The sequence below is a fragment of the Diadema setosum genome, chromosome 18, assembly GCF_964275005.1.
Source record: "Diadema setosum chromosome 18, eeDiaSeto1, whole genome shotgun sequence".
Classification (NCBI taxonomy): domain Eukaryota; kingdom Metazoa; phylum Echinodermata; class Echinoidea; order Diadematoida; family Diadematidae; genus Diadema; species Diadema setosum.
The window spans coordinates 11,798,188-11,825,336 of NC_092702.1; the positions used below are offsets into that span (position 1 = coordinate 11,798,188).

The 27,149-nt window shown below is 41.3% G+C and overlaps 1 protein-coding gene across 1 annotated transcript in view; it reads right to left on the reverse strand.

The window, feature by feature from the left end:
* Positions 1–27,149, reverse strand: part of LOC140241585 (prominin-1-A-like) — a 289,128-nt gene that overhangs the window by 25,130 nt on the left and 236,849 nt on the right. The window contains exons 23-24 of the mRNA XM_072321318.1: positions 13,696–13,814; positions 13,107–13,141 (exon numbers count right to left, since the gene is read on the reverse strand). Of these exons, the coding sequence (XP_072177419.1) occupies positions 13,107–13,141; positions 13,696–13,814 (154 nt within the window). The remainder of the gene's footprint in view (positions 1–13,106; positions 13,142–13,695; positions 13,815–27,149) is intronic.

Consider the following 27,149-nt stretch of genomic DNA (forward strand, 5'->3'; position numbering starts at 1 on the left):
ATACTCTTTAATATATGACCTCAAATGACCTTTGACATCATCACATGACCTCCGACAACACCACAACATGAAGATACCCCTAGTGCTTCTATCACCCAAGTGTGGCTGCCATTGCTGTAACGGTTGCCAAGTTATGCATCATAAGAAAGTCTTGCAGGTAAACTTTAACATTTGTGACGGACGACGGACGGACGACGGACGGACGACGGACGGACGACGGACGGACGACGGACGGACGCCATTTGGATCCCTTAGTCTCGCCTTCACCTCTGGTGGGCGAGACAAAAAGGACTGGAGCAGGTGAAGGCCAGGGTGTTCTCCAGACACTGAGCAGCTAGCTGTCCTGAAAGCCTTCATGATTAGAGGTAATGGCCGACCTATAACCTCAGATAGCAGCTAACGAACGCTTCTTTTCAAAGAGTGTGATGAAAAAATCTGCTATTGTCCCTACAGGGGCAGAACATGGACTAGGAGAAAATCAAATGACTTGACATGTGGTAGTGATGATGATTATTCATGCTGGCATAAAAGACAGCTTGCTGAGCAGGAGTTTCCTTTGCATTTCCTTCTTTTAATTTCCCTTCTTGTCTGTCAATCCTTTTTTTTCCCCTCTCCACGGTCCTTCCAATGTCACAAACAAGAACGACAACCAACATCTTATATTTTGAAGCGACATGTTCATACTGGCATACAAGAAAAAGATGAATGATTTTGAACACCTAGCTTTTGACAATGATTTCCACAAAAGGGTGAGTGCCAGACTTGGAAGGTGAGAATCCCACTTGCGCATCCCTCAAGTTCCAATTAAAAAGAATGTAAACAAAAAAGTGTGACCATACAAAATGTGTACACATACAGTATGACTGTTCTCTTGCATGGGAGTTTTGAGTGCAGAGATGAATGGCTAGACACTAAGCTAAGCATCAACATAGTTGAGTTAATGTATGTATTTGAAACTGTCACTTCATTAGAAAGCTTATATCACATGTCTTAAGAAAAAAAAAAAGGTGACGCCAATCCATATTCATTTAGTAATGCTGTCTCATGCTGGTGTACCAGTAATACAGTGTATAATGTAGGTTTACATGTGTCTAGTACAGAGAATGTTATTGAGTGAGGGCTACCCAGCAACACAGCATGATCACTTGTGATCCGACACTTGGCAAAACTGCACGTTCATGCTCAAAATTTGAAGGAACTTTAACTCTTATTGTGAAGTTACTCTGAATACTATTTGGGGGATTAGGCAATCCACAAGTGTTTGTTTTCTGCTTGTATAGCTTCTTGACAGATTATTGTGGCTGAGGACTGAGACTAACCTGCCACCCTGATGTAGGAACCGTAATCAAGTGAGAAACACATGGCCTGGTTTACAGCAGGGATATCTCACACACACCCTGGTACAAGCATGTGTTTCACACCAGACATATAAAGTGCCCCCCTCCCCATTTTGAAAACGTGGTGCCAACCGTGGTTTTTACCTTCTAGACATGAGAATCATATTGATTCTTCTGATCTACATCAGTTAAAAAAAAAGAAAAAATCCATCCGGTTCTCAATGCAGAAAAGTGGAGTGAAACTCCCAGCCTGTGAGGGAATGCCAGATCTCCGGGCAGTTGGTACCAATGCTGCACTGGAGAATCTGGCTCTCCACTGGGTACCTCTTGTAGGGAGTGTGCAAAAAGGTGTTAGACAAAGATCAAAAGGTAGCCTGAAGACCCTCTTCCTGAGGGACTCCTACAAACAAAGCCCATAGTGCACTTTATAATAGGTCAGGGGTGTGGGGTTTGCGATTGTCCACAAGCATCTCCCTACTGGCTACTTGAATGGGTCCAACCGACCAAAAAGGAAGGATATCTGTAGACGCTGGTGAGACGGGGTCTCAACCGGTCAGGAAGAGCTGCTCATGGTGTCTGCATTCCTTAGTACTAACCAGGCACCACTTTAAAGGTGAAATGGGCACCACAGCTTGTCCTCAACTAACGACAAAGGCGCTGCCTGAGGTTCGAGGAATATTTCTATTGATCTACTGGAGACAGTCTGGTTCTCAGCAACAAAACTTGCCCATGGGAGGAACTGCTTTAAACTGTCCTTCTCCCAGCAAATGTGGCCTTTAGAGGTAGTGAGCAAGTGTAGAGTGCTACAACAATGCTCAGAGGCTATCACCATTAAAGACGGTCTTAACTGTCAAATCGATGAGAGACGCCTCAAGCCAACGGCTCAAATAAAGGGGGCGGGGTGGCTAAATTCTCTAAAAATGTAGGTAAACTCTGAAGCAAAACCAAGTTCATAGGTGAAAGACTACTTAAGCCAAACAAAGTAACTTTGCCAACATAGTGGCATATAGTGTATTAGTCTCATAGTATATCACAACTATGGCCAACCAGTAAGAATGAGATTGTGGCCAGAGTTTTAGCCCTTTATCAGGTAAGTGGAAAAAGAAGTCCACTATCATGTGTAAGGGGGCATCCCCAGGGTTAACCTCTTGTTGGTTACACCATGCAAGAAAAGCTGATAAGCAGGTCTCATAAGCCCTAATGGCAGACATCCTGTGGCCTTCTGCCCTCCAACTGAATAATGGCCAAGTGGTTAGATGGAGTAGTGCTGGGTCCTAGTGCCTCCTCAAGGAAACAAAAATACTATTAGATCTTGTGGAGTGGGAGATTCCAACCTTTACATGTTCTACCCTTTTCCTTAATAATGCAATCAACTTGATGCAATATGATTTTGTACAAGTACTCTGTACTATACGGACCAAGTTTACAACTTTGAGCTAGCGCTTTCTTTTGTCACCCTTGCCATGGTGACCATGACCAACAACCCAAACAGCTATTCTCAGGGCCAACACAACTGTAGTGTCGGGAAATCCCTACGCATCCTCCAGCAGAATGTGGAGGGTATGTCTCGAGCAAAGAGTGACTTCATTTCTCAAAGTGTCAGAGATCTTGATGTTGATGTTCTTCTTTTCCAAAAAACGCACATCGTAGACATGTCCTGTGCTTCCAAGTTGCACACATTTGGCTTTAAGCTGCATGACCACTGCACGGTCCTTCTAACCGAGCAAAACAGTACTTGCATGCACAACTCCAGGCAACTTTGGGTGAGATATGTGCTAGGTACTGTCATGTGTGGGGAACTCTGGGTAGCAAAAATTGTCCTTTGCAACTCACACGCAAGGCTGCCCGGAAAGGTGTGACAGGGCCTTAAAAGAAAATGGAATAAACAAATAAATAAGCCCTGAAGAAACTGAAGAACAGACAGCAGTTCGGTTCCAAAGTTGATGCGACATCAAGCCTGGAGGGGGAACCAGGTGTCTGAGATGTAAAGGGAGGGGGGTATGGAGGCCCCCAACCCCTGAGACACAACCATCGTGATGTGGCAGGGGCACTCCAGGACTTGCCTTGGAGCAGGAACCCTTGAGATGCTCATGTCAAACACAGGTACCTGATCTGTGGGGACATGGGGATAAAGCCCCCATTCCATTATCATAATCTGGACCTTGCTCTATCCCATTCCAGATATGTGGAGTGCAGTAAAAGCATACAGAATTGAAATGGAAAGCATTGCAGCAGTGTTTGGAGGATGAGTGGGGTTGATGTGGGCATTTTTTCAGATCAGCACAAAATATGTAATATGTTCCAACATTTCTTGCCAATCTTCCCGATCAAAATTTCCCCATTTTCAATCATAAGTAAGGAGAACTTAGTGACAGCATAAACACTGCAGGATAAATGTAATAAGGTCTTTCTGAACGTAGTAACACTGGCACAAGAACGGGATTCCGAAGTAAATTAGACACCGATGTGGTCCCGCTGCTGTGCTACTCTTCCCTGATCAGATCATGACCTTCCCACTTTAAACGGGATGTCTAGTAACTAATCAGTGGCAATCAGTGGGAATACTGGGGGATGATTGTTCCAATCCTTGTGGGATTCATTTAAGAGTACACGATATATCTATTGTTGCGTGAAAATTATTTGCTTCAGAATGGTCTCATATTCAAGTAATGTGCAGTTTAATGTTTCCAGGTTAGCATGCCTGTACAGTGACGGGGCGATCGTTAACGATCGCCCTGTCACTGTACAATCATCCGTCACTGTCAATCATCCCCCAGCATTCCCACTGATCAGTTACTAGCCATCCCCTTTAACATCGCTCTCACTACATTACCCACTTTCATACAAAATTAAGGCCTGTTCCTACAATGCTCTCAGTATGCTGTGTTCTTGCTGTAATTATGCTGTTTATGCTTTTAATAGCTACACTATTCCTATGCTTTCCCAGACATATTTATGCACGTCTTCTGCTCTTCCTGCTGTAAAAGAGAGGTACCTGGAGACATGGAGAGTTAAGCTAAGCATGGCAAAAACCACTACCACAGCCTTCCATCTAAACACCAAGGAAGCTTGCCGTCGGCTTACAGTGCCACTCAATGGATTACCTCTGCCATACAACCCACCCCAACATACCTCAGGGTAAAGCTAGACTGGCAGCTGACATTCAAACATCACCTTGAGTCACTGACAGCCAAAGTGTCATCCAGAAACAACCTCCTTCGTCGCCTAGCAGGGTCATCCTGGGGAGCCAACACATCCACTCTTCATACTGGAGCCCTTGCCCTGGTATATAGTGCTGCAGAGTATGCTGCCCCAGCATGGTGCAGGAGTGTGCATACACACAAGCTTGACACCACGCTCAATGAGACACTGAGGATCATCACTGGCTGTCTGAGGCCCACTCCATCTGAGCTCCTCCTTGTGCTAGCTGGCATAGCAACCGCAGCCCTACACAGAGAGCACTTAACCCACAGCCTGGTGAAAAAAGCCTCACTGGACCCAGGACACCCCCTTCACAACTTTGCCCAGATTCCCAACCACAACCGCCAATGACTACCTTCCCGTCGCCTCTTTTCTCGCCATGCCACAACCCTTTGCCGTTCCAACTTCAACATGCTCGAAGCATGGAGAGCCCGCTGGCAGGAAATCCAACATCCCACCCAATTTACAGTCCACCCAAATACACCATTGCCACCTGGAGCAGAACTAGCCCACAGAGAATGGGTTACCCTGAACCAATTACGAACTGGTGTTGGACGTTTCATTCAGAACATGAAACGCTGGGGACTGCGCCCATCGGCAGCTTGTATCTGTGGACACCCAGACCGGACTGCACAGGCAATCCACAACTGCTCTACCCTCAGCCCACCAGAAAGCACCACCATCAATCTGACCAACCCTGACGCGGATACAGTGAGCTGGCTGCAACGCCTGATCCAAATTGCATAGCTGACTCATATGCAAGAAGAAGAAGAGGTAGTTTGCTGCCAAAATGTCTGCCATAAGGAAATCGACGAGATCAAGAGGCAAAATTGTTGAGGAGGACGTTGTTGTTGCACCTATAAGGTACTAAATGAAGAAGTAGCTCTAATTCTTGTAAAGAAAATGTAGAGAAGGAAGGGAAGGAAGCAGGCATCCATGAAAGTGAAGAAAGAGGGGTGGCAAGTGATGCTACAAATAGAGGAGGAAGAAGAGGACCTAGTACAATTTTTAAAAGTAAATGAAATCATCTAAAACAGGAAGAAGACAGACTATAAAAGAAGGGACATCACAAGGATCAGCACATCTTCGATTAATAATGGATTGCTGCAGGAGAAGACCCATGAGTTGAGAAGCCTCTCCGAGGTCCATAGTGATCTCTTTGTTTCTGCTAATAATACCTCCATCTGCTCGATTGTCAGAAATCGACAAAGCGCGGAACATCATGGCTTGATCGCTTCAAATCTTTTCAATCCTATCTAGAGCGTTTCAGAAGTGTGGAGGGTTGCCACCATTGCCATGGTCACTACCAAGTTTCAACATGTTGAAAACTTTCATAGTGAGTGTGTGGTGGTTTTAGAGCATATCACAATCGTCTCACAAGCGTATCAAATGCGGCATATTCTAAGCTCTAATGTGGTCTTGATCAAAATTTAAACACAAAATTTTTCTCCCAAAAGTGCAGAAACGAGAGGAAATGTTTAGGGATGATAAAGACACTGAACAAAATCTTTCAAGAACATGTCGAGAGGTTGCTGAATGAATGCGGATTTACTAAATTTGCATTCTGCGTCTTCTTTGGGCACTAGTTGAGCCCAGGTTTTAGCCAGAGAGCATGTTTCTTTCACATCACAGCTACCACACACTATGCAACTATCTGCACCATACACACTACACAGCATGCACAGTGTGCCACTACTGTCACAGCTCGTTTTAGAGTTGCAGAAACCCCAATTTCTTTAGTAATGGTTTCGAGGAATACAACATACGAGCCAATTACAATTATGTCTTACTGTACCTTGTTAATGACCAATAGCTAAGCTTACTGATAATCGGTAATCCATATTGAGGCACTGCTGTACATGTATGAGTGCAGACTCGCCATTCATGAAAGTATAATAATGACATTGTAAATGCAACTCAAACTGTGCACGCAGCTGTAAAAATCTTGGAACCCATTAGTGGTCATCGTAAGTTCACTTTTTCATGTACATTTCGAAGACAGGCTAGAGCCTCACTGGAGCTAGCTTATTCCTCATTTTTGTATACAGCTGGATAGACACATGTAGTCATTCGTATGTCACTGTGTGCTGTGTAGTGCTGGCATAATGGTTTGTACACAGCAGGTATAAAATTCGTCTACACATAGTAATATGGTTAATTGATCATTCACTGCATATTTAACATGTTAAAATGTAAACCTGAGCGCTCTATAACTTCTCAGAACCTCACAATTTCTTCAGAATTCATATTTAGATATATTTCAAAGACTTTCTGTAGTGAAACAATAAAAATAGTCTTGTCTAGAAAATTTCTACTCGTTTTAAACTGAAATGCTTATCCAAATATCCGGTGAATATAACATGTATCAGAACTGTCTTTTTACTTTGAATGCCAATTAAGCGGAGTACCCGATCATGCCGGAACTACTGTAATAGCTCAAAGCTGCGGAAAGTTACAGAAAGCTAGTACACCATATTGTTGACGAGGCTGGCGACATCTCTGATCTGCAGCTCGCATAGGCAAGCGGGGAGAGCAGAATGGGGGGGGGGGGGGTAGGTAACAGCACTCACGACTCCAGCACCAGGACTTAAAGCCTTGAAAAGCATGGCCAAGGATGGGGTGGAGCTGGCTGCAAAGTCAAGAACAGGAGGGGCCCTAAGTGCTACCAGCGTCGGCAGTGACCATGAAGCCTCATATATCTATTTTCAGGCCCTGTCACATCTTTCCGGGCAAGCTTCGCAGGCTTGTTGCGCGTATGGATTTTCCAGCACGTAGTATAATTTTCTGCGGGTGGACAAGGATTTGGGCGAGTTTCGCATGCATCTTACCTGCTGGACGTGTGCTACTTACGTTCTACTCATGTTCTAGTTTTGGGCAAGTTGTGTGGGAGTTGCCTGCGAGGTGCTATGGCTACGGCCCTTCTACTGGTTTTCAGCTTGAACCTCTGCGGGCAATCCCCGCGACTCACTCGGAACAAGTTTGAGCATGCTCAAGGACCTGTCACACCTTTCCAGGCAAGCCTTGCTTGTGACTTGCGGGGAACAATTTTTGCTACCTTTATCTGGAGGTCCCCGCAGATGGCCTGCACAATGACAGTACCTGGCACGTAGTTGCCTGTAGTTGCATGCGCAAGTCTGATTTACCCGAGATTTACCGACTGAGTCGCGGAGATTACCAGCAGAGGTTCATGCAGACGATATTGTACGAGCATAATACGGGTGTTTAACTGGCAAGGAACGGTGTTGATACTGCCAACATCCGTGTAGTACCTTGTCAGTTTTGCAGGGATGGAGCAAGATATATGAGCAAAATGCGTGCATTACTGCCATTCTGCTAGTTAGTTAAGAGTCGGCTGCAGCCAGGATAATGACATTCTCTGGGATCTCTGCCATATAGATAGTCCTTCAGAGGAATTTCTTCACCGATTGTCAGCCCTCACGCGCCTGGCAAGCAGGTCACACACAGAATACCTGCAAGTAGAACTTAAGTAGTATGCATCTAGTAGGTATGACGCACGCAAAACTTGCCCAAATCCTTGTCCGCCTCAGAAATTGTTCTGTGCCCGGAAAGGTGTGACAGGGTCTAAACATGGCTGCGGGTAAATAGGATTTGCGTGCGCACCTCTGGGCAACTACGGGCGAGATACGTGCTAGGTAATGTCATGTGCAGGCCATCTGCGGGGATCTCCGGGTAGCAAAAATTACTCTCCGTAAGTCACACGCAATCCTTACGCGGAAAGGTGTGACAGGGCCTTTAGATACTTGAGCAACGCAGCCATGAATTCTTGGAATTCAGTGCAAACTTCCCTAGTCTGCCCTTCAGTTGGCAGACCCGGGATGGTCATGTTGCCTTGACAAGCAGGAAAAAGGAGAAACCCCTTGTGAGTCAGGGGAGATGGAAGGAGAGAAAACACTGCATTTTTTTGGTGGTTACTACTGATTGCCTGCCAGACCCAGCTTGAAATGAAGTAGATGGGTCTGAGTGCTTGGGTTTGGGGCTTTTCATGATAAGAGAGCAGAAGGTATGTTTAAAAGCCTTCTTAAGTATTAAAACAACTTTTGGATGCCATCTGGAACTCTTGGCTACTCAATGGCTGCAAAAATTTACATATTATGCAGAAACACATTACATACAGGACTATTAGTGTAGCATGGAGTGGACACACTAAAATCCCCGATTGATGACACAAATTTCTTATTAAACTTCACAATTTTGGAGACCCAGCACACACTAAAACTAGTCCTAGGAATATCGCTAGACCCTAGCCAGGTTACAAAAAGTTTATTCTCACCTGAATTGGCAATAGATATAAAATTCAATCCCTAAGAGGTAAATTGTATAAACAGAAAATGAGACGTCACAGGACAGTCGCTAAAGGAAAAAAGAAGATTTCCTGCTGGCAGGCCGCCTCTTACGGCACATTTTGGTAAATCACCAAAATGTGCAAGTTACCAAAATGTGCCGATAGTGCACCTATACCTGACGGGATCAACTGTAACCAAAATGTGCAGTTAAAAGTGGATTTGCCTGCACATTTTGGACAATCTGCACATTTTGGTAACTGAACTAACAAGAGACCCGCGGGTCTAGCACTCACCTGAGTATCGCAAGTTCACCTTTCACGCAGTCACTAATCTAAACTATTCACAGCTCTACTAAAATTTGACAAGGCATTCTCAAGTAGAAGATGAAAATGTACAACAAGGGCCCAAATTTTTTAAGATTCCTTAATTTGGGGGGATTAGGGACCCCTGGGGCCCTCTGGGTGGGGCATGGTGCCCATTTTGATATATTGAGATCCTGACCCCCTAGGGATGCTACCTGCCGAGTTTGACAAAAATCCATCATGAAATTTTCAGGAAGAAGATGAAAATGTACAATTCAGGCCCCCATTTGGATCTTCCAAACCCCCCCCCCCCCCCCCCCCCCGAGGGGCACTCCTGGATCTGTTATGAACAAACTTGAAACTACAGTCATTAATGTACTCACTCATAGTATTATCTTAGCTCTATAACTTCTGATTCTAGAGAAGATTTTTAAAGATCCCTTCATTTTGGGGGGTTTGGGCCCCACTGGGGGCCCCCTGGGTGGGGCATAGTGCCCATTTTAACAAATTGAGATCCTAACCCCCTAGGGATGCTACCTGCCAAGTTTGGTGAAAATAGGTCATGGGGTTCTCAAGAAGAAGATGAAAATGTACAATTTAGGCCCCATTAGGACCCCTCCCACCCCCCTCCCCTGGGACCCAAGGGGGGCACCCCTGATTCTGCCATGAACAAACTTGAAACTACAGTCATCAACGTACTAACTCATAGTATTAACTTAGCTCTATCCCTTCTGGTTCTAGAGAAGAAGATTTTTACAGATTCCTTAATTTTGGGGGGTTTGGGCCCCCCTGGGGGCCCCCTGGGGGCCCCCTGGGTGGGGCATGGTGCCCATTTTAACAAATTGAGTTCATAACCCCCTAGGGATACTACCCGCTAAGTTTGATGACAATTGGTCTTGGGGTTTTCAAGAAGAAGATGAAAATGTAAAAAGTTTACGTACGACAGACGACGCACGACGCACGCTGGACGCCAGACGAAGGGCGATCGCAATAGCTCACTTGAGCCTTTGGCTCAGGTTGAGCTAAAACCCATGGATGGGCTTGAGATTTATAAGGAGTTAAGGTGATATAGTCCTGCTGCAGCAGTAAAGACAGGCAAGACACTTATTTAGCTCACCCGAGCTGAAGGCTCGACTAATCTATTGCGATTGCTTTTAGTGTGGGTATGCTGTGTGACCTGCGTGCCAGGTGCGTGGGGCTAACAACTCGGTGAAGGAATTCCTCTGAAGGAATGGCAGAAGTATCACAGAATGTCATTAATTTGGCTGCATACGGGGACTACGAAATACATGCGTGGGAGTTGCCTGCGAGGTGCTGCCGCTAAGGGCCTCCTACTGGCATTCTGCATGTACCTCTGCGGGCAATTCCCACGACTCACCCGGAAAAAGTTTTGGTCATGCTGTAAACTTAGCTGTGGGTAAATCGGACTTGCGTGCGCACCTCCGGGCAAATAGAGACGAGATACGCGCTAGGTACTGTCAGGTGTAGACCAACTGTGGAGAGCTCCGGGTAGCAAATTTGCTTCCCCGCAAGTCAAACTTCCCCAGATACGGTATGACAAGGCCTTGAGCATATTCAAAATATGTTCCGAGTGAGTTGAGGGGGTACACGCAGAACACCAGTAGGAGACCCTTGCCGGCAGCACCTTGCAGACATCTCCAACGCAGGTACTTCGCAGTACCCGTAAGTCGCTCGTAACAGAAAACGGATCGGTTTCAAAGTTCTCACGCAGGTCAAATGGAATACACGCAAGTAGAAGGTAAGTAGCACGCGTCTAGCAAATAAGACACAAGTGGGAAACTCGTAAACATTCATGTCCGCCCGCATAAAATTTTCCTGCATGCTGAAAAAAAAAAAAAAAAAAATCCCTACTCGCAACAAGCTTGCCCGGAAAGGTGTGGAAAGGTGTGACACGGCCTTACAGGCCAGGTCACATCTTTCTGGGCAAGCCTTGCGTGTGACTTGCGAAGAACAATTTTTACTACCCAGAGGTCCCCGCAGATGACCTGCACGTAACAGTACCTAGCACGTATCTCACCCGTAGTCGCCCGGAGGTACGCACGCAAATCCTTTTTACCCGTAACCATGTTAAGGCCTTGTCACACCTTTCCGAGCAAGCTACGCGGGCTTGTTGCGTGTGAGGATTTTCCAGCATACCGGACAATTTCTGAGGGCGGACAAGGATTTGCGCGAGTTGTGCATATGTGTCTTACTTGCTGGATGCATGCTACTTATGTTCTTCTTGCGGGTATTCTGTGTGACCTGCATGCAAGGCGCATGGGGGCTGACAACTCATAGAAATTCATCTGAAGGAATGGCAGAAGTCCAACAGAAAAGACAGAATGTCATTATCTTAGCAGCACTGACCGCATACGGGGACTGCGAAGTACCTGTGTGGGAGTTGCCTGCGAGGTGCTGCTCAAAATTTGGCTGTGGATAAATCGGACTTGCCTGTGCAGCTCCAGGCAACTACGGGCAAGATAATTTTCCTGCGTGCTGGGAAAACCTTACTCGCAACAAGCCTGCGTAGCTTGCCCGGAAAGGTGTGACACGGCCTTTTTCGGTGGGGACAAAAACCGTCTGTACTTACAATTTGTTTTTGTGATGATTGTGGAGGAGCAGGGAGTTACCAAAATGTGCCGTCAATGTCCTGCACATCTGGTGGATGGGGTGTGGGGTGGTGTAGGACACATCAGTGGGGCTTTCTTTGCTTTCTCTTTGTTTATTTTGTGAGACAGAGGGTGGCATTAAGGGATAATGCAATTCAAAGGTACAGTAAGAATTTATCATGAGGCAGACCATCGTTTATAGTCTCGGCTGTGTTGAATGCATTTCTCTTTCAAGTGAACCTGTACTTAACCACTTTGGCAGAACAGGATCCCATGGAAACCAAGGAAACTATCTTCAATTGCTATCAGAGCAGGACTGTAAGAGATAAATTGCATAGGTCTTCATCCACGAGAGGGAGAGGGTTCTTCATCTCCTGTAGCACTATGTGCTTGGTTGATGCCATAAGCTGACTACTGCTAGTCACCTGGGGCAGTCCACTTCACCAGATTTGCACCCTTTTTTGTGATGTATGAATGAAGCGGGACCTTTTACGTGCATACGATTTGACTCTCTCGAACAATTCATTTTTAGCCCTATCTGAGGGAGCTGTTTTGCCTCATACTAGATGGCACAGCACGATAACATGTAACATGGCTCAATTAGACTCATTGGGACTTGAACCCAAGCCATCTGATTGCAAAGCAGACCTGTAACCAACTGTGCCACCTCCTAGCTCTTCAAAAGTGGGTGATATGACAGATTTCTTTATCAATACAAAGCTAACCCTACCAAAAGGTTCTTTTGGGGACACAGGCTTTCCAATTATCCTATGGTACAGAGTTGTCAAAAAATTTTCTGAAAAATATGGAATTACAATTCAGAGAGTGAAAACAAATGTTTTCATTGCATTTGGTAAAATGCACCCTGAATATGTGAAGGGTTGTTGTTATTATCATTATTATTATTATCATTATCATCATCATTGTCATTATCATATTTACTTGGCAATGCAACATAATATACAAATAGAAAGTTATATCACACGATAAAGAATGTGGTGATTTTAGGTGTATGCCGCATGGTTGCCAGGGGAGGAAAAGGCAAACTTAATCACCAAGGCTCAAGGACTTCCTCCCCAACCAGCGTATGCACCCAGAATCAGCTATATGTTAGTGCATTATGTATGTCTATGTCAATAATCATCATTATAAGGTGAACTTTTCCATAATACAGAAGATTAATTTGACTAGCTTGTTCTTTTGTCATGAAGTTACACCTACTAAACTAGGAAATGTGGTCTGTGCAAGTTTTTCATAAAACAAGTATTTTGTAAGGGAAGGTTACATACTGGTACATATCTTACCCTTTGAACTTCAACTTAATGCAATTAACATAAATCAAGAAGCACTTACCATATGCTTTCATAGGCAGTGTATCCAAGTCATTGCTAAAAAAAGAATGGGAAACAATTATAGAATTACACATACAGTTGGATTAATTCATTCTGGAATGTCTTGTGCTTAAAGCATGAAAGTAAAGACACATACATCTTGTTATTTTATGAAGTGACTCATCACATTTTAAACTATTTAAAACTATCAAACTATCAAACATGAACTGACTTTTCATTTCATAATTTGTGTCATGACTTGTTGTGGCATGCACGGTAAACGCAAGATATCCCACAGATGATCTCTTTCAGAGTATGGGCACTGCATTGTTTTTGTTTTTGTTGTTGGGGGGGGGGGAATCATACCAGTATCATGTAATAAATACTAGCTACCTACCTGGTAGTCTGTAAACTCATTGATTCTACACATGCCAAACTGTGTGTTCAACTTACCTTTAATCTCACTTCTATCTGACATGATGCAAGTGCTCACTTGATACAATGTCAGGGTCACACTGTTTGCTGTAGGTTCTTTTCTTTCTCCTTACAAGATATTCTTGTTATTTTGTAATAATGATCTGCACAATACAAATCAAACCTCTCAAACTTACTCTCCGTAAATATCCTCAAAGAACTTCATACGTCTGTAGAATTTTGATAGTTTGACTGCAAAGATGATGCTTGGAATGAGAAGAATGACGCACCCACCAAGCATGAACCATAGAGTGTTCTGGACAATAGATATGAAGAGTAAGACAGAAAATTATGAGGTTATCTATCCACCGTAACATACAACATGCTTTGGGTAACATGAGGTGAGAGCTTGATGTTCACCTGAGCTTTGAGCCATTATTGATTGAAGTGCCATGAATACCTCTAAAGTGGCTATAGATATACAAACTAGCAACGATAAAACTTCACCTATATAAGGTATCTACACATATTCAAAGTAACTAGTACACTTTGTACCTTGCTGACACTCAGAAGGTCCTTGCAACATATCGTCGCCGGTCACACGAAACGACGAATCACTCGATTTTGGGTCAAATTTTTGATTTGAGATTTTCAATCATTTCGATAGTAGACATTCCATACTACATACAGTTGAACCTCTATTATCCGGCCTCCCTTTATCCGGATCTCTCTATTATACGGACGCAATCTCGCCGTGATTTTTTAAAAAAATAATTACGGGAGGAAAGGGGGATTCCCAACTCCTTGAGAACTCCTACACAAACACACATGAATTACATATTACTTCCAACATGATTAACATACATTACATCAAATTTCCTTCCATATTGCTTACCCTCAGACATTTTAACATCCCCAAACATCTCCAAATGTAACAATGAAAAGGTTGCAGTATACACATTACTACATGTAGTACTACAATGGGCTACATCAGTACGTACATGTGTACACAGTATATGTACATATATAAAGCATTGAGTCTCCCGTATCCGGCCAAATCCCTTATCCGGATGAGCCCCGGTCCCGACTTGTCCGGATACGAGAGGTTCAACTGTATTCTGAAATTCTCAGTGTGTAATTCGGTGTAATTTTTACGTAGTTATCACTTTTGTAGAAGTATGTAATTCCATTTGTGAAAATTATTTGTTTTCCCCATAGATGCGTGTATTAAACAATCAGGTGATTCCTCGGTTCGGTGACGCGGTCACCGAACCGATGAATCAGTGCGCATTGACTTGCGTGTAGTTTTTGAGATTCAACAGTTCATTGACCGCGCGCACAGTGCACGTACTATGTAATACATGCGTTGACAATGACAACGCTCAATGTATATGTACATATGGACACACATGGAAAATGACGTTCTTTGCAGACCGAAAATACATATGCATGCAGCTCTTTGACGACTTCCCGCTTATTTGTTAACAATACAATTCGATAAAAACATCACAAGTTAGAGCAAGAATTGAAGTCTGATGTACTACAAAAATAATTGGAAATTATAGACATGAAAGTGTAGCAACCATAAGTCAAAAATGGGTTAACTTCAAACGCGATTTTCTCGAATTGTCATTCTTACGCAAACCTGAGGGATTCGTCAGTTCATGTGACCGGCGACGATATAGCAGTTGGGCCTACATGAACCTTGCACCAAGACCCAATATAGTTTTGAATAGCTTTGTATTCCTACAAGCAGGCATATCAAAATAGCAGTATGAAGATAAATTCTTTCTCCAAGGGGCCCAAACGAGACCACCCATGAGACTCTCTCTCTCTCTCAAAAAAAAAAAAAAATAACACTTATCTCTTTCCCAGAATGATACCTCCACATAATACCACCATATGGGGGCCAATTCCTATGTGGGATATATGCAATTGGAATAACTTTCTGTCCTCCTTATGTAAAAATGATCCTTTTGCTCTGCTGCTTTTTTTCTCAGATAAATGTGGTGCAGGATGGACCCCATTTTTACAACTGAAACAACTCTGCCCACTTGCCCCTTGGAATGATTTCTGCAAAGTTCAATCATATTCCCTCCCCTTCTCCTAAACCCCCCCCCCCAAAAAAAAAAGTACAACACCCATACATATGTATACTTAATTATATAAATGCTCTAGTGGGAAACAAACTTGATGTAACAAAATTTTCATGTGTTATTTCCACCACTTTATCGGGACAAATTCAGGCTGAAACACTTCTAATGCAATAATAAGTAAATTCTTAGATATAATAGCAATGATTTCATTCCTTACCAGAGGGATTATTTTCATCCTATTTCAATTAATGTGACGACGCTTGAAGACAGGTGGTGTTTGAACACTTGTAAAAGAAGAGTTTCGCATGTTTTTATTTCCGCGGAATCAAATCATCAACTACTGGAACATACGGCAAGCAAATATATTCGCATGCTTTTATTTTCGCACCTAGTTTCTGGTTGCGCAAAATGTGCGAAAATTTCAACACCGCGAAAATTTCCACTTTTACAGTAGTACATGACATGCAAGTAATAATGGTCTCATAATCCCACAAGTTAAAATTCAAGCAGGAAAAAAATCGTTCTCACACTACACTGCATGTCTTTGGAATCAGCTTCCCGCTGAAGTCCAAAATGCCATCTCCCTTCAAGCATTCGTAAGAGCATACATATTTCTAATGAAGTAGAATTGGGTCATTTTGATATCCCTATATTGTGGAAAGGGTATCATCCTATTTCAATTAATGTGACGAATTTGTGAATTATTATCACCCAAAAATCATTTTGCACTTTACACACAGCTTTGTTTTTGTTGTTTTTTGATTTTGCTATGTAAAGCAGAATGTCCTGGATTTGTTACTTTTGTGTATTCTGCATTAATTGTTGTACTTTGTTGTTCTGTTGCAGGGCCATCAAGAATAAAAGTGTATAAACCGAGGGTACAGAATACTGAATTAAAAAGGAAAAGACAAATCATGCAAATTGCACAGTCTAAACATTTGCTGTTCATGCAGTAGAACATAGTTCAGGCGGTCATATTGAGTGTTATTGGCTTCTACTCGTGCACAATACCCCCCCCCCCCCTTTAAAGTGACATACATGCAATACAAAGAGTCGTCTTTCCCACGTGTGACCCATACTCTCCCTGGTTGCGCATACCATGCTTGTGTGTGGCAGAGTGTAAGAAGGCATGAATGCATTTGTAGCATACACACAATCAGTGCTGTCGCATAATGTGCGTTTTAGCAGTGTTGCCTCTCTTGCTGTATAGGACATATAAGGGTTATTTAATTTGTGGATCAAATGAACAAAGGTTTGTTCGGAAGATGCATTTTTTGCACAATTATGAGTTACGGAATCTTACGGAATCTGCGGAATCTTTTTTTTTTTTTTGATATGGCAGTTTTGTGTCTGCGTGTGTACTTGATATGGTTTGCACAGGCCAAAACATGCCACAGCTTTTAAAGATAATAAAAAGTTTTGGTACCTCAAAAGTTTCCCTGAATTTCCTTGTCTTGGTTTGTGTTTCACGTTAAAGTACGTTGTCTGTGAGAATTACTCGCCCCAAAGTGCTCTCATGTCTTAGTAATCATGCAATAATGGTTTCGTACCAGAGCCGTCGCCGTACAGCGTCGATAAATATTGTACGAAACCACTGACTGCGACCAGCAGCGTGCAGCCCATTGTACGCATAGATAACTGCGACCAGCAGCCCCATACGCATAGCGTAATGGGGCTTCGCATTGTAACATTCAGGATCATGACAGAATTAGTATCGCGGGTAAATGTCAATTTAAAATCCCAAAATTTCTTCGATTTGAAGACTTACCAATTAAGTTGAAGTATTGAAAACAGGCTTCGAACAACGTTTGCTTCTGCCAATAGTCCCTTTCTTTTCGAATTGATGACTGAATGTGACTCGGTCAAGAGGACCTTGGGAGAGCTACATACACCATGGACCGATGCATACACTGACTACTACGGCTAGCGCATGCGCACACAAACATCTTATCCGTTGATATGGGATTTGAAATTTGTGCGCATGTGATGTGTTCGCATGCACTGGCTGTAGTATTCAGTGTACATGGTGTATGTAGCTCTCCCAAGGTCCTCTCGGCCGAGTCACATTCAGTCATCAATTCAAACAGAAAGGGACTATAGGCAGAACCAAACGTTGCCCGAAGCCTGTTTTCAATACTTCACCTTAATTGGTAAGTCTTCAAATTGAAGAATTTTTGGGATTTTAAGTTAACATTTATCCCGCGATACTAAATCTGTCATGATCCTGAATGCTACAATGCGAAGCCCGATTACGCTATGCGTATGGAACTGCTGGTCGCTATGCGTATGGGGCTGCTGGTCGCAGTTAATTGCATGATTACTAAGACATGAGAGCACTTTGGGGCGAGTAAGTCTCACAGTGTTAGTTATATGAAAGGTACTTTAACCTGAAACACAAACTAAGACAAGGAAATTTTTGAGGTACAAAAACTTTTTATTATCTTTAAGTGGGAGCACCGCTTAAACCGGAGAAAAACTAGTCTCCCGACTCTTCCTGATAAAGCTGTGACCACTGTACATTATATTGTATATGGGCCATTCTCCAAAAAAGTGTGCAAAACTGTGATTTTCATGTCGCCAGCATGTTCATACAGTTTAAATTGATATTTTGTTCCTCAGAAATAAATTTTTTTAGTTTAATTGATCTGAGAGGTTAGACCTGTCAAATACATATCAATAAAGCTATTGGGACATCCGGGATGATGAAATACGATCCGAAGTTTGATGTAACCCAAAATACCCCATGTCGCCAGACAAGAAGTGCTCATATAGCAAGTTGTCACTCGTTAACATATCATTCAAATCAAATCTTTTGTACCTCATTCCATTGCCCCTCGAGTGCCTGAATGAAAAATAATATTACATAACAATATGATGTTTTGATATTTCTCTATGAGATCACTTATATCATGTCGCCAAATTGCAGTCAGATACGTTACCCTTTTTCAGACTCTTGAGAGAAGATCAAAGAAATGCTGCATGGCAGTGTAATCTTATGTGTTAAACAAAGTCAATCTAACGCATACATGGAACCATGATTTATTCATTGAATCTCTTGTTACAAAAAATATACTGATCCGAAGCCGTGGAAGCCTAATGTTACGATGAGCTGATATCAGATACGTTACTTAAACTTTGCTTCATTTAGAAAAAAGTATGCTGTAAATAGAAACAAAGCTCAGATACTTTTAAATACTTAAGGTAATGATTATTCACACAACAGAAATTGTTACAGAAAATGAATATTTTAGTAGATAATAGTGTGAGAACGGTAACGGCACATCAGATACGTTACCAATAAAATGTATTTTGCAGCAAGGTTAACTGCGACGCGCATTTGCGCGCAGATTTAACCGGTTGACAACGTGCTCTATATGACTTGCTAAGAGGACATATAGTTCTAAGAGGAATTAAAAGCTTATTTGACGAAAATTGGTTTTGAAATGGCCGATATATCCAAAATAAAGTAAAAGAAAGAGGTCCTAACAAAATGTGATGGCTCATCTACTTTTATTTGGACATCTTTCTTGTACTTTATTTTGGACATCTCAGTCATTTCAAAACCAATTTCATGAAATAAATACTGAATTAGGTGATCCGAGTATCCTTTCGGATCACCTTCTGTATCTGTACTGATTCTTTGTTCTTCTTCTTCTTTTTCCTCAAAAGTTGTGCAGAGGTTAGCTCAGAAAGTCCTCTTTCTATTAATTTCAAAATTATACCATATATGTATCATGTCCCAAAGACGACAGATCTAATAAAATCATAGTGATCAGTCGACCATGACGTCACTATGACGTCATTATATGAAAACACATTCTCCTTCATATCTCATTAATGGAAAGGAATTTTTCAATGAAATTTACGTCACATATATTTCAAGTCAAACGCATTCTACTCATATTCTCAAAATTCATCTCTACCCTTAAAACGTACGCGTACGCGCACCTTGAAATATTTACATGCTCGAATTGAGCTCAAATTTTTTTTGCACACGTTTTAGACCATTTGGAGTATTTTTTGAAAAATTGAAACAATTGGACGGACGCGTACGCGCGCGCGCATATACACACGCACAGCTCATATGCAATAGAAATTTCCCGTTTTTTCACTTTGATCGGATGTCTGAAATGTCAAGGAATATTTATACCAAGTTTCAAGTCAATCTGACTCAATATGATGTCATACGGGCCCGTCAAAGTTGAAATTCCGCGCGCGCGTCAATGGCGATATACAGTGCAACTATGCCAAAAAACCACCAATTTTAAATCCAATTTTACTCATCAGGATGGACGGTGACCCCCCATTTTCTTTACATATTCTGAAACTGATGAGTTTTACATGTCATTTCATGGGTTGGCGATGCTGAAAAAATGATTAAAAGATATCAAATTTCTTAAAGAAGAATTTTATAGGAAATAATATCATATAAATTGACTGTTTTCCATCATTTAAAGTTATTTTGATTACTTTCTAACATAAATCATGCAATAAAGTTGTCTCTGCTTTGAATATAAGAATCTTTATTTTTACCAAATTTGAGCACTGGAAAAAGTTCGATGCGGCTACGAAAAGTGCCAAATCTGTGACGTCACCACGTGTGTATGCAACCCAGTGGGATTTACGTATCTATAGGCAAACTGTGCGCACTTTTCAGGAAATTGGTGTGTAATTTGTTGTCAATCTAGAATAAATCGTCTGCCAAAACTATATATTCACGTCGTGAAATTGTTTGTTTGTTTGTGTTCATTGGAATCATATTTTACACCCATAGATTTACGGAAAACGAAGTTTTAAAAGCACAAAACCTATCGTCAGCTCAAGATTCACGATTGCCGTGATCAGCTGTTCCTTCGTACAGCAACAATTTGCTGTAAATGACACAACAAATCGATCATTGTGGGGGAATTGCGTATAGCTGAGGTATACATACTCATGAAGGATGATAACTAAGTCAAAGGGCTGTAATTGATTGGAAATCATTTTTACACCCATAAATTTATGGAAATACGACGTTTGAAAAGCACAAAACCTACCGTAATCAGCTCAAGGTTCGCGATTGCCGTGATCAGGTGTACGCACAACAGTACCAGCAGAATCGGCAGTGAAGAGGTATTCCTTGATGCCGTGATTTCAGCTTGATTCTTCTTCGAAATGGCATGATGAAGGTTTGTTAGATAAATGTGACCTTCTTTTTCTCTTGTGTGTTGGTTTAAATTCTAATTTCTACCTCAACTTGCTAAAAAAAAAAACAGTCTAACAAAGCGGGAAACTGCAACATTTCTGTGCTGAGCAGCAGTCACGATACACTGCAAGCGTGCATCGCTGCTGCAGCGATCCCCATAGTATAACACGTAGGTTGCTTGTAAACAAGGGGGTCCTCGGCGCAGTTGACCAATCGTGAACACGTATTTCGATCACTTGTCTTGGTAAGCAACAAGGCTGTTTACGCGATGTTTCAGACGAATTTTATGAATGAAAGTGAGTAGCATGACATCATGCCATGACCATACTTGGAATAAGCAGAGGTAGAGCTTTCTGTAGGTACCAAATGTGTCAGGGTTCAACGCAGAATATCTAAGACACGATCGCCAAAAGAACAGTCATTTTCACCGTAAGCGAAGGCGATTTGGTCTTTAGACGTAAGATTTTGGCCAACATTTGAGATTGACATCCCACTTTTCTCTTCAAAATTCCACATTTTGTAGGTTGTATTTTGAAATGTTGTTGATATCAGTCAGAAACTAGAAAATTTCCCCTACAACGTGATACCAAAATGTCAATTTGGTCCCTGAGGTAGGTCATTTTTTGACTTTTTTCGGGCTGTAGCGCGAAATCACATTTGCCGAGAAGTTTCGGGTTTTGCCAGAGCGGGTCTCATATAGACGTACGGCAAATCAGCTCATACACATTAGGTGACGTCGCTCAAATCCGATGTTTCTTGTAGCGAACGGAGCTACGTGGTCATGGAAATTTGGTGTTTTTCAATCTCAAAAACAGTTTGGGGGTAAAGTTACATCGTCTAAAAGATATCCAGTTTTGTTAACTAGCTTCTTAGCTTTCCGTAGATATCAAACTTGTCACATTTCTAGATTCTCTATAAATTTCTGCTTTAATAAAATAAAAAAAGTAAATTTTCAAAATGACGTCATCAAATTTCAAGTTCACTCGAGCGTATCTCACTTATCCTTTGCCGATTTTCACCCAGATTTCAGTATGTTGTAGCTTATTGAATGCTCTTTCATAAATAAATAACAAAATTTTGATTGGATGATGGCATCACCTCGTAAAAATGGATTGAAAGTAATCTTGTCAAATTTGACCAGTTTACGTGTTATCTCTATGGGAGTGCAGTTTTTCTGGAAATGAAAATTGACAAGACTACCTTTTTTCGGGCACTAGCTCACTTATGCTTCAATGAATTTCTCCCAGATTTTAATATGTTGTAGCTGAGACTTTGGGCTATCGTGAATGTGCCCTCCGTTTTTTCATACGACGTCGGCATCACGTCGAAAAACTTGGTTAAAATTGGCACTTGGCTTCGATGCAGCGTCATTTTGCTTAATACACAGGGCCTATGGAGGATGAAATAGGTCAGTGCATAGCGCATCCGACTCATAATCCTAAGGTCCCCGGTTCGAGGCTCACCCCTGCCAATATTTTTTTCAAATTTTTAAAACACTTTTTTCTTCTTTTTCTTTAGTTAGTCTTATTCTCCCTTCCTAACTTTATCTTTTTCTGATTTTTTTATGCTTCTCCTTCAAATTTCTATAAAATAACTAAATTTTTTCTTTATTTTTCTTTCTTTCTTCTACTTTCTGTGCAATAGATCAACAACAACAATGGCTATCAACCCCATATTTTGCACATGTTTAGTTCATGTCACAAACATCATTTCACAAAATAACAACTACTTCCTCTGACACCATCTTGGGTAGGTAAATTAGGGTCAAAGGTCAAAAGTGTTAAATCCTGTATCTTGGTAAATACACGTCATATCTTTCCCACATTTTGCACACGCAAGGAACATGTTGCAAGAATCATTTCACAAAATAACAACTTTTTGCTCAGATGCCATCTTGGCTGTGTAAAGTGGGGTCAAAGGTCAAATATACTTCATTCTGTAATCTCATTAGTGTATATGGTATCAACGTCATATTTTGCACACACATGGACCTCGATAGACGGATCATTTTGTAAAATAATGACGCTTTGGTCGGACGCCATTTTGGCTGTGCAAATGAGGTATTATCTCTATGGGAGTACATTTTTTTTCTTGAAATGAAAAAATGACATGACTGTCTTTATCGAGCACTAGCTATTTTATCCTTCACTGAATTTCTCCCAGATTTTAATATATTGTAGATGAAACTTTGGGCTATCGTTCTTGTGATCCATATTCTTATTGAAAGTCGGGATTACGTCCAAAGACCTGGTTGAAATTGACGCTTAGCTTCAATGTCGGGAGATATGTATTTCTTTCGGTGACTTTCTTTGCAATAGCTCAAGAAAAATATGCCCTTTTACCCCCACATTGTGCACAAGTTTAGTCCATGTCAAGTACATCTTTTCATAAAATAACAACTACTTCATCAGACACTATCTTTTCTGGGTAAATTAGGGTCAAAGGTCATATCATTTATTTCCGAATTTATCGGATCACCTAATTTGTCAGTGTTGACAAATTCCAAGTCTAGTTCTTTTTAGAGCTGTATGCTCTTAAGTATTTCGTATAGGTGGATTTCGATTATCTTGCAAAAAGTTAAAACCTAAATACTCATATATATGTTACATATTCATTTCATTTCTGATTTGTTGTGTGTGTTTTTGTGTGTGTGTGTGTGTTTTGTTTCACAATTCAGGACTTTAAGGGCTGAAGTGTGGCACCCACCTTTTTTTTTTTCAACTTCACAGCAAACGCAACTACATGAACAGTCTACCTTTGTTCATTATAATTTTGCATCTTATCTACATAAAATGGGATTAGTATTATGGTTAAAGTCAAGAGCACTTCCTTCGTTGCAGGTTTATGTTCTGAAAATGACAATAGGATTTGATGTCTAACGTTTTGCATCAGGTTTTTGTATCACATGTTTGAGTGATCGGGATTTCATGTAAATCGGAAGTTTATTGTGTCAATGAACATAAATTCTTTGTCAGATATGTTACCATCGTTTATTGGTTCTTGAGACCTAATCTATTACAGATGCAGGAACAAAGGAAAATTGAATTCATGTGTATCATTTGCATTAAATCTTTTCCAATTTTATTCTTACCGTCTTCCGTGTATCATAAATTTCGGAACTTTATCAGAAAAGAAGTGTTGTGGATTTGTACCTGCTTGCCTCTCACATTTCACATACATTTCAAAGTTTAATTGAAGAGTTATCTAGTAATCTATCTATGACGAAAACATTCTTCATGTTTAGAAGTGCGGGTTTTAACGAAAATAATCATATTGTGACGTTCTTACAAGTTAAAATGAATATATTGGCATGATTGGTGTTGGGTTTAAAATTGTACACTAACGGAATGTCTGATGCATCAGATATGTTACCACACACCGTTCTTCTTTCGATCCGAAATGTATTTCATCTGACAGAGATATTACCAGGCAATTGCCATTTATGAGAAGCATAATACTTGTTCATAAAGTTTCATACAAAATCAATGAGATTATTGATATAATTCAAATGCAGGTAAAAAGTTAGATGAGGGTAACATATTTCAAGCAGAAATATGCATATGTTCTTGATTTTTATTTAGCCTTCACTTTATGAATTATGATCATTTTTATTACAGATTAGATCAAGGCTGATGCCAAAATGTGACCCGCGACAACGGTTTCAGGCAAAAGTCGCAAGAGCAACTTCCCTCATAGGCGGGATCAAAGATTTTGACCATTATTTTTGTCGATTTTATTTTTTTTGCAGAAATAGAATCCTTGATATGTTTTCTATGTCGGCACTAAAATTCATAGCATAAGACTAGGTTTTTCCAAGCGAAAATGGAATTTTTAACACCCTATATTGGATCGCACTTGTCAGTTTCGATCTTCTTTCAAACGCCGCGCCAATGTGCCCAGTGTTGCTAGGGCGCGGCATGTTGCGTATGATTGGCTAGTGGGTCGCACACATTCACATAGTTCGGCTTTCAGAGACATGTCTCACAGCGTTTCGGTACTGTTTTGTCCACGTGTGCATGCTCCATTGTTGTTGCTACAATAGATACCCTCGCTCTGCAGTGTACGCTCTTTAGCTTTTACTATCTGAGCTTTTCTACCGCTATGTTCGACAGCGGAAGTGAAACAAAAAGTGAACAGCAACGCTAACTTCCAACGTGAAAACAGATACATGGGGATCATGGTTTGAACCCATCAGTCGCAAATCGCCACACAAATGGTGCAACATGCAATCGAAAACTCACATTTCAATTGCAGCAAATGACATAATCTTGTCAAAAGAAAATGGACAATATTCTCGAAAATGCGTGCTCGTAGCAAATAATTATGACAGAAGGTTGACTCAAGAGACAGCAGAGGAGAGAAAAGGAGTGGTCATAAATGACCAATATTAATACTAAACGTCGACACTGCGCAAAGACTGCATCAAGTAGTCGTGCGTATGTGTCTGTGTGTGTGTGTTTTTTTTTTTTCTATGATAAACACCATTGCACAGTGCCATCACACACATGCATGCACGGCTTGAAAAAAACAAAAAAAAAAAAAACAAAAAAAAATAACAGGAGGTGTGACTCTTGTCAGCTCTACCTGTTAGCAATTTTTCTGCCTTTGAAAGGGTCCCAAATGATAAAAATACAAATCAACTACAACGAAAATGCGACTTGTAAAGATGTACTGTGGACACGAATGCGCAACTGCTCCTGTTACGTGTACACACAGGCATGGCGTGTGGATGCCATTGGGTAATGCGTGCACCATACACACATACACCAGCGGGCTTGCAATCATCCTATCCACCATCTTGAAAGACGTAGTGGTAAACAAACCCGAGCAAAACCCATTGTGTTCGTCTCCACACGCTGAGTTCCGAGGAAGGTAAGCGGGAAATTTGAATATCTCAGGTAGCCAGTCAGAAGGCGCTGTGGTTGCTAGAGGCGGAGCTTAATCTCGATTAAGCTTCGCTGTACGGATAGGTGATTCTTGTCTTTGAGCAAGAGGTGAATATTCAAAGCCCGTGATCTTGCAATTTTGTCAGGTTAACAAATTAACAAGGAAAAGTAGAAATTATGCAGTGGAAGTAGCATTTTGTAGCAAAATGTACAATATAGGTCACAAATCAAGGTCAAAGGTCAAAGAAGTCAAAGGTCAAAATTCTGTGTAGAAGTTTTCAAGCCCTCACCTAGTGCCATCACATACAGCAAACAGAATCGAAATCGGGTTAGAAATGGCGAAGGAGTAGCATTTTGTAGCCAATTTACAATATAGGTAAAAAATCAAGGTCAAAGGTCAAAGAAGTCAAAGGTCAAAATTTTGTATAGAAGTTTTGAAGCCCTCACCTAGTGCCATCACATAAAGCAAACGGAATCGAAATCGGGTTAGAAATGGCGAGGGAGTAGCATTTTGTAGCAAAATGTACAATACAGGTCAAAAATCAAGGTCAAAGGTCAAAGGTCAAAATTCTGTGTAGAAGTTTTGAAGCCCTCACCTAGTGCCATCACATAAAGCAAATGGAATCGAAATTGGGTTAGAAATGGCGAAGGAGTAGCATTTTGTAGCAAAATGTACAATATAGGTCAAAAATCAAGGGCAAAGGTCAAAGAAGTCAAAGGTCAAAATTCTGTGTAGAAGTTTTGAAGTCCTCACCTACTGCCATCACATAAAGCAAACAGAATCGAAATCGGGTTAGAAATGGCGAAGGCGTAGCATTTTGTAGCAAAATGTACAATATAGGTCAAAGGTCAAGGTCAAAGGTCACAATTGAAATTCTGTGTAGAAGTTTCGAAGCTCCCATGTAGTGCTATCATATAAAGCAAACAGAATCAAAATTGGCTCATAAATGACAGAGAAGTAGCAAATTGAACATTTTGATCACACACGGACGCACACACACACACACACACACACGGACACACATACATACGGAGCCTGTTTCATAGTCCCCTGCTCGAACTCGTTCGGCGGGGACAAAAAGTGCATTATATTTCGCTTTATATGCCCACTTACGATGCCGGAGAATACAAGTGTTTTATATCAACGCAAAGCTTTAAAAATGGGCAATGTGATTCAATGAAAAAATGAATTTTCAAAATTCCTGACTTTTGCCTAAAACCGTTGTCGCGGGTCACAAATGTTTCCATGATGTTTCTAGATGTTTAAGCCTGTAGTTTTACATAAGCATTGCCATTTTAAAGCAAGAAATGAGCAGACAATCAACAGTTTTCTAAGCTGCTACCTCTGGTAACGTATCTGATATTTGGTTTTAACATGCAAAAAAGGACTCTACTTTTGGAAATGTTTCTAGAAAAAATATGGGCTCTCAAAAATCACCCATTGATTGTTTTGTATTCCTAAGGGATTGAAGTTTCTGAATTGA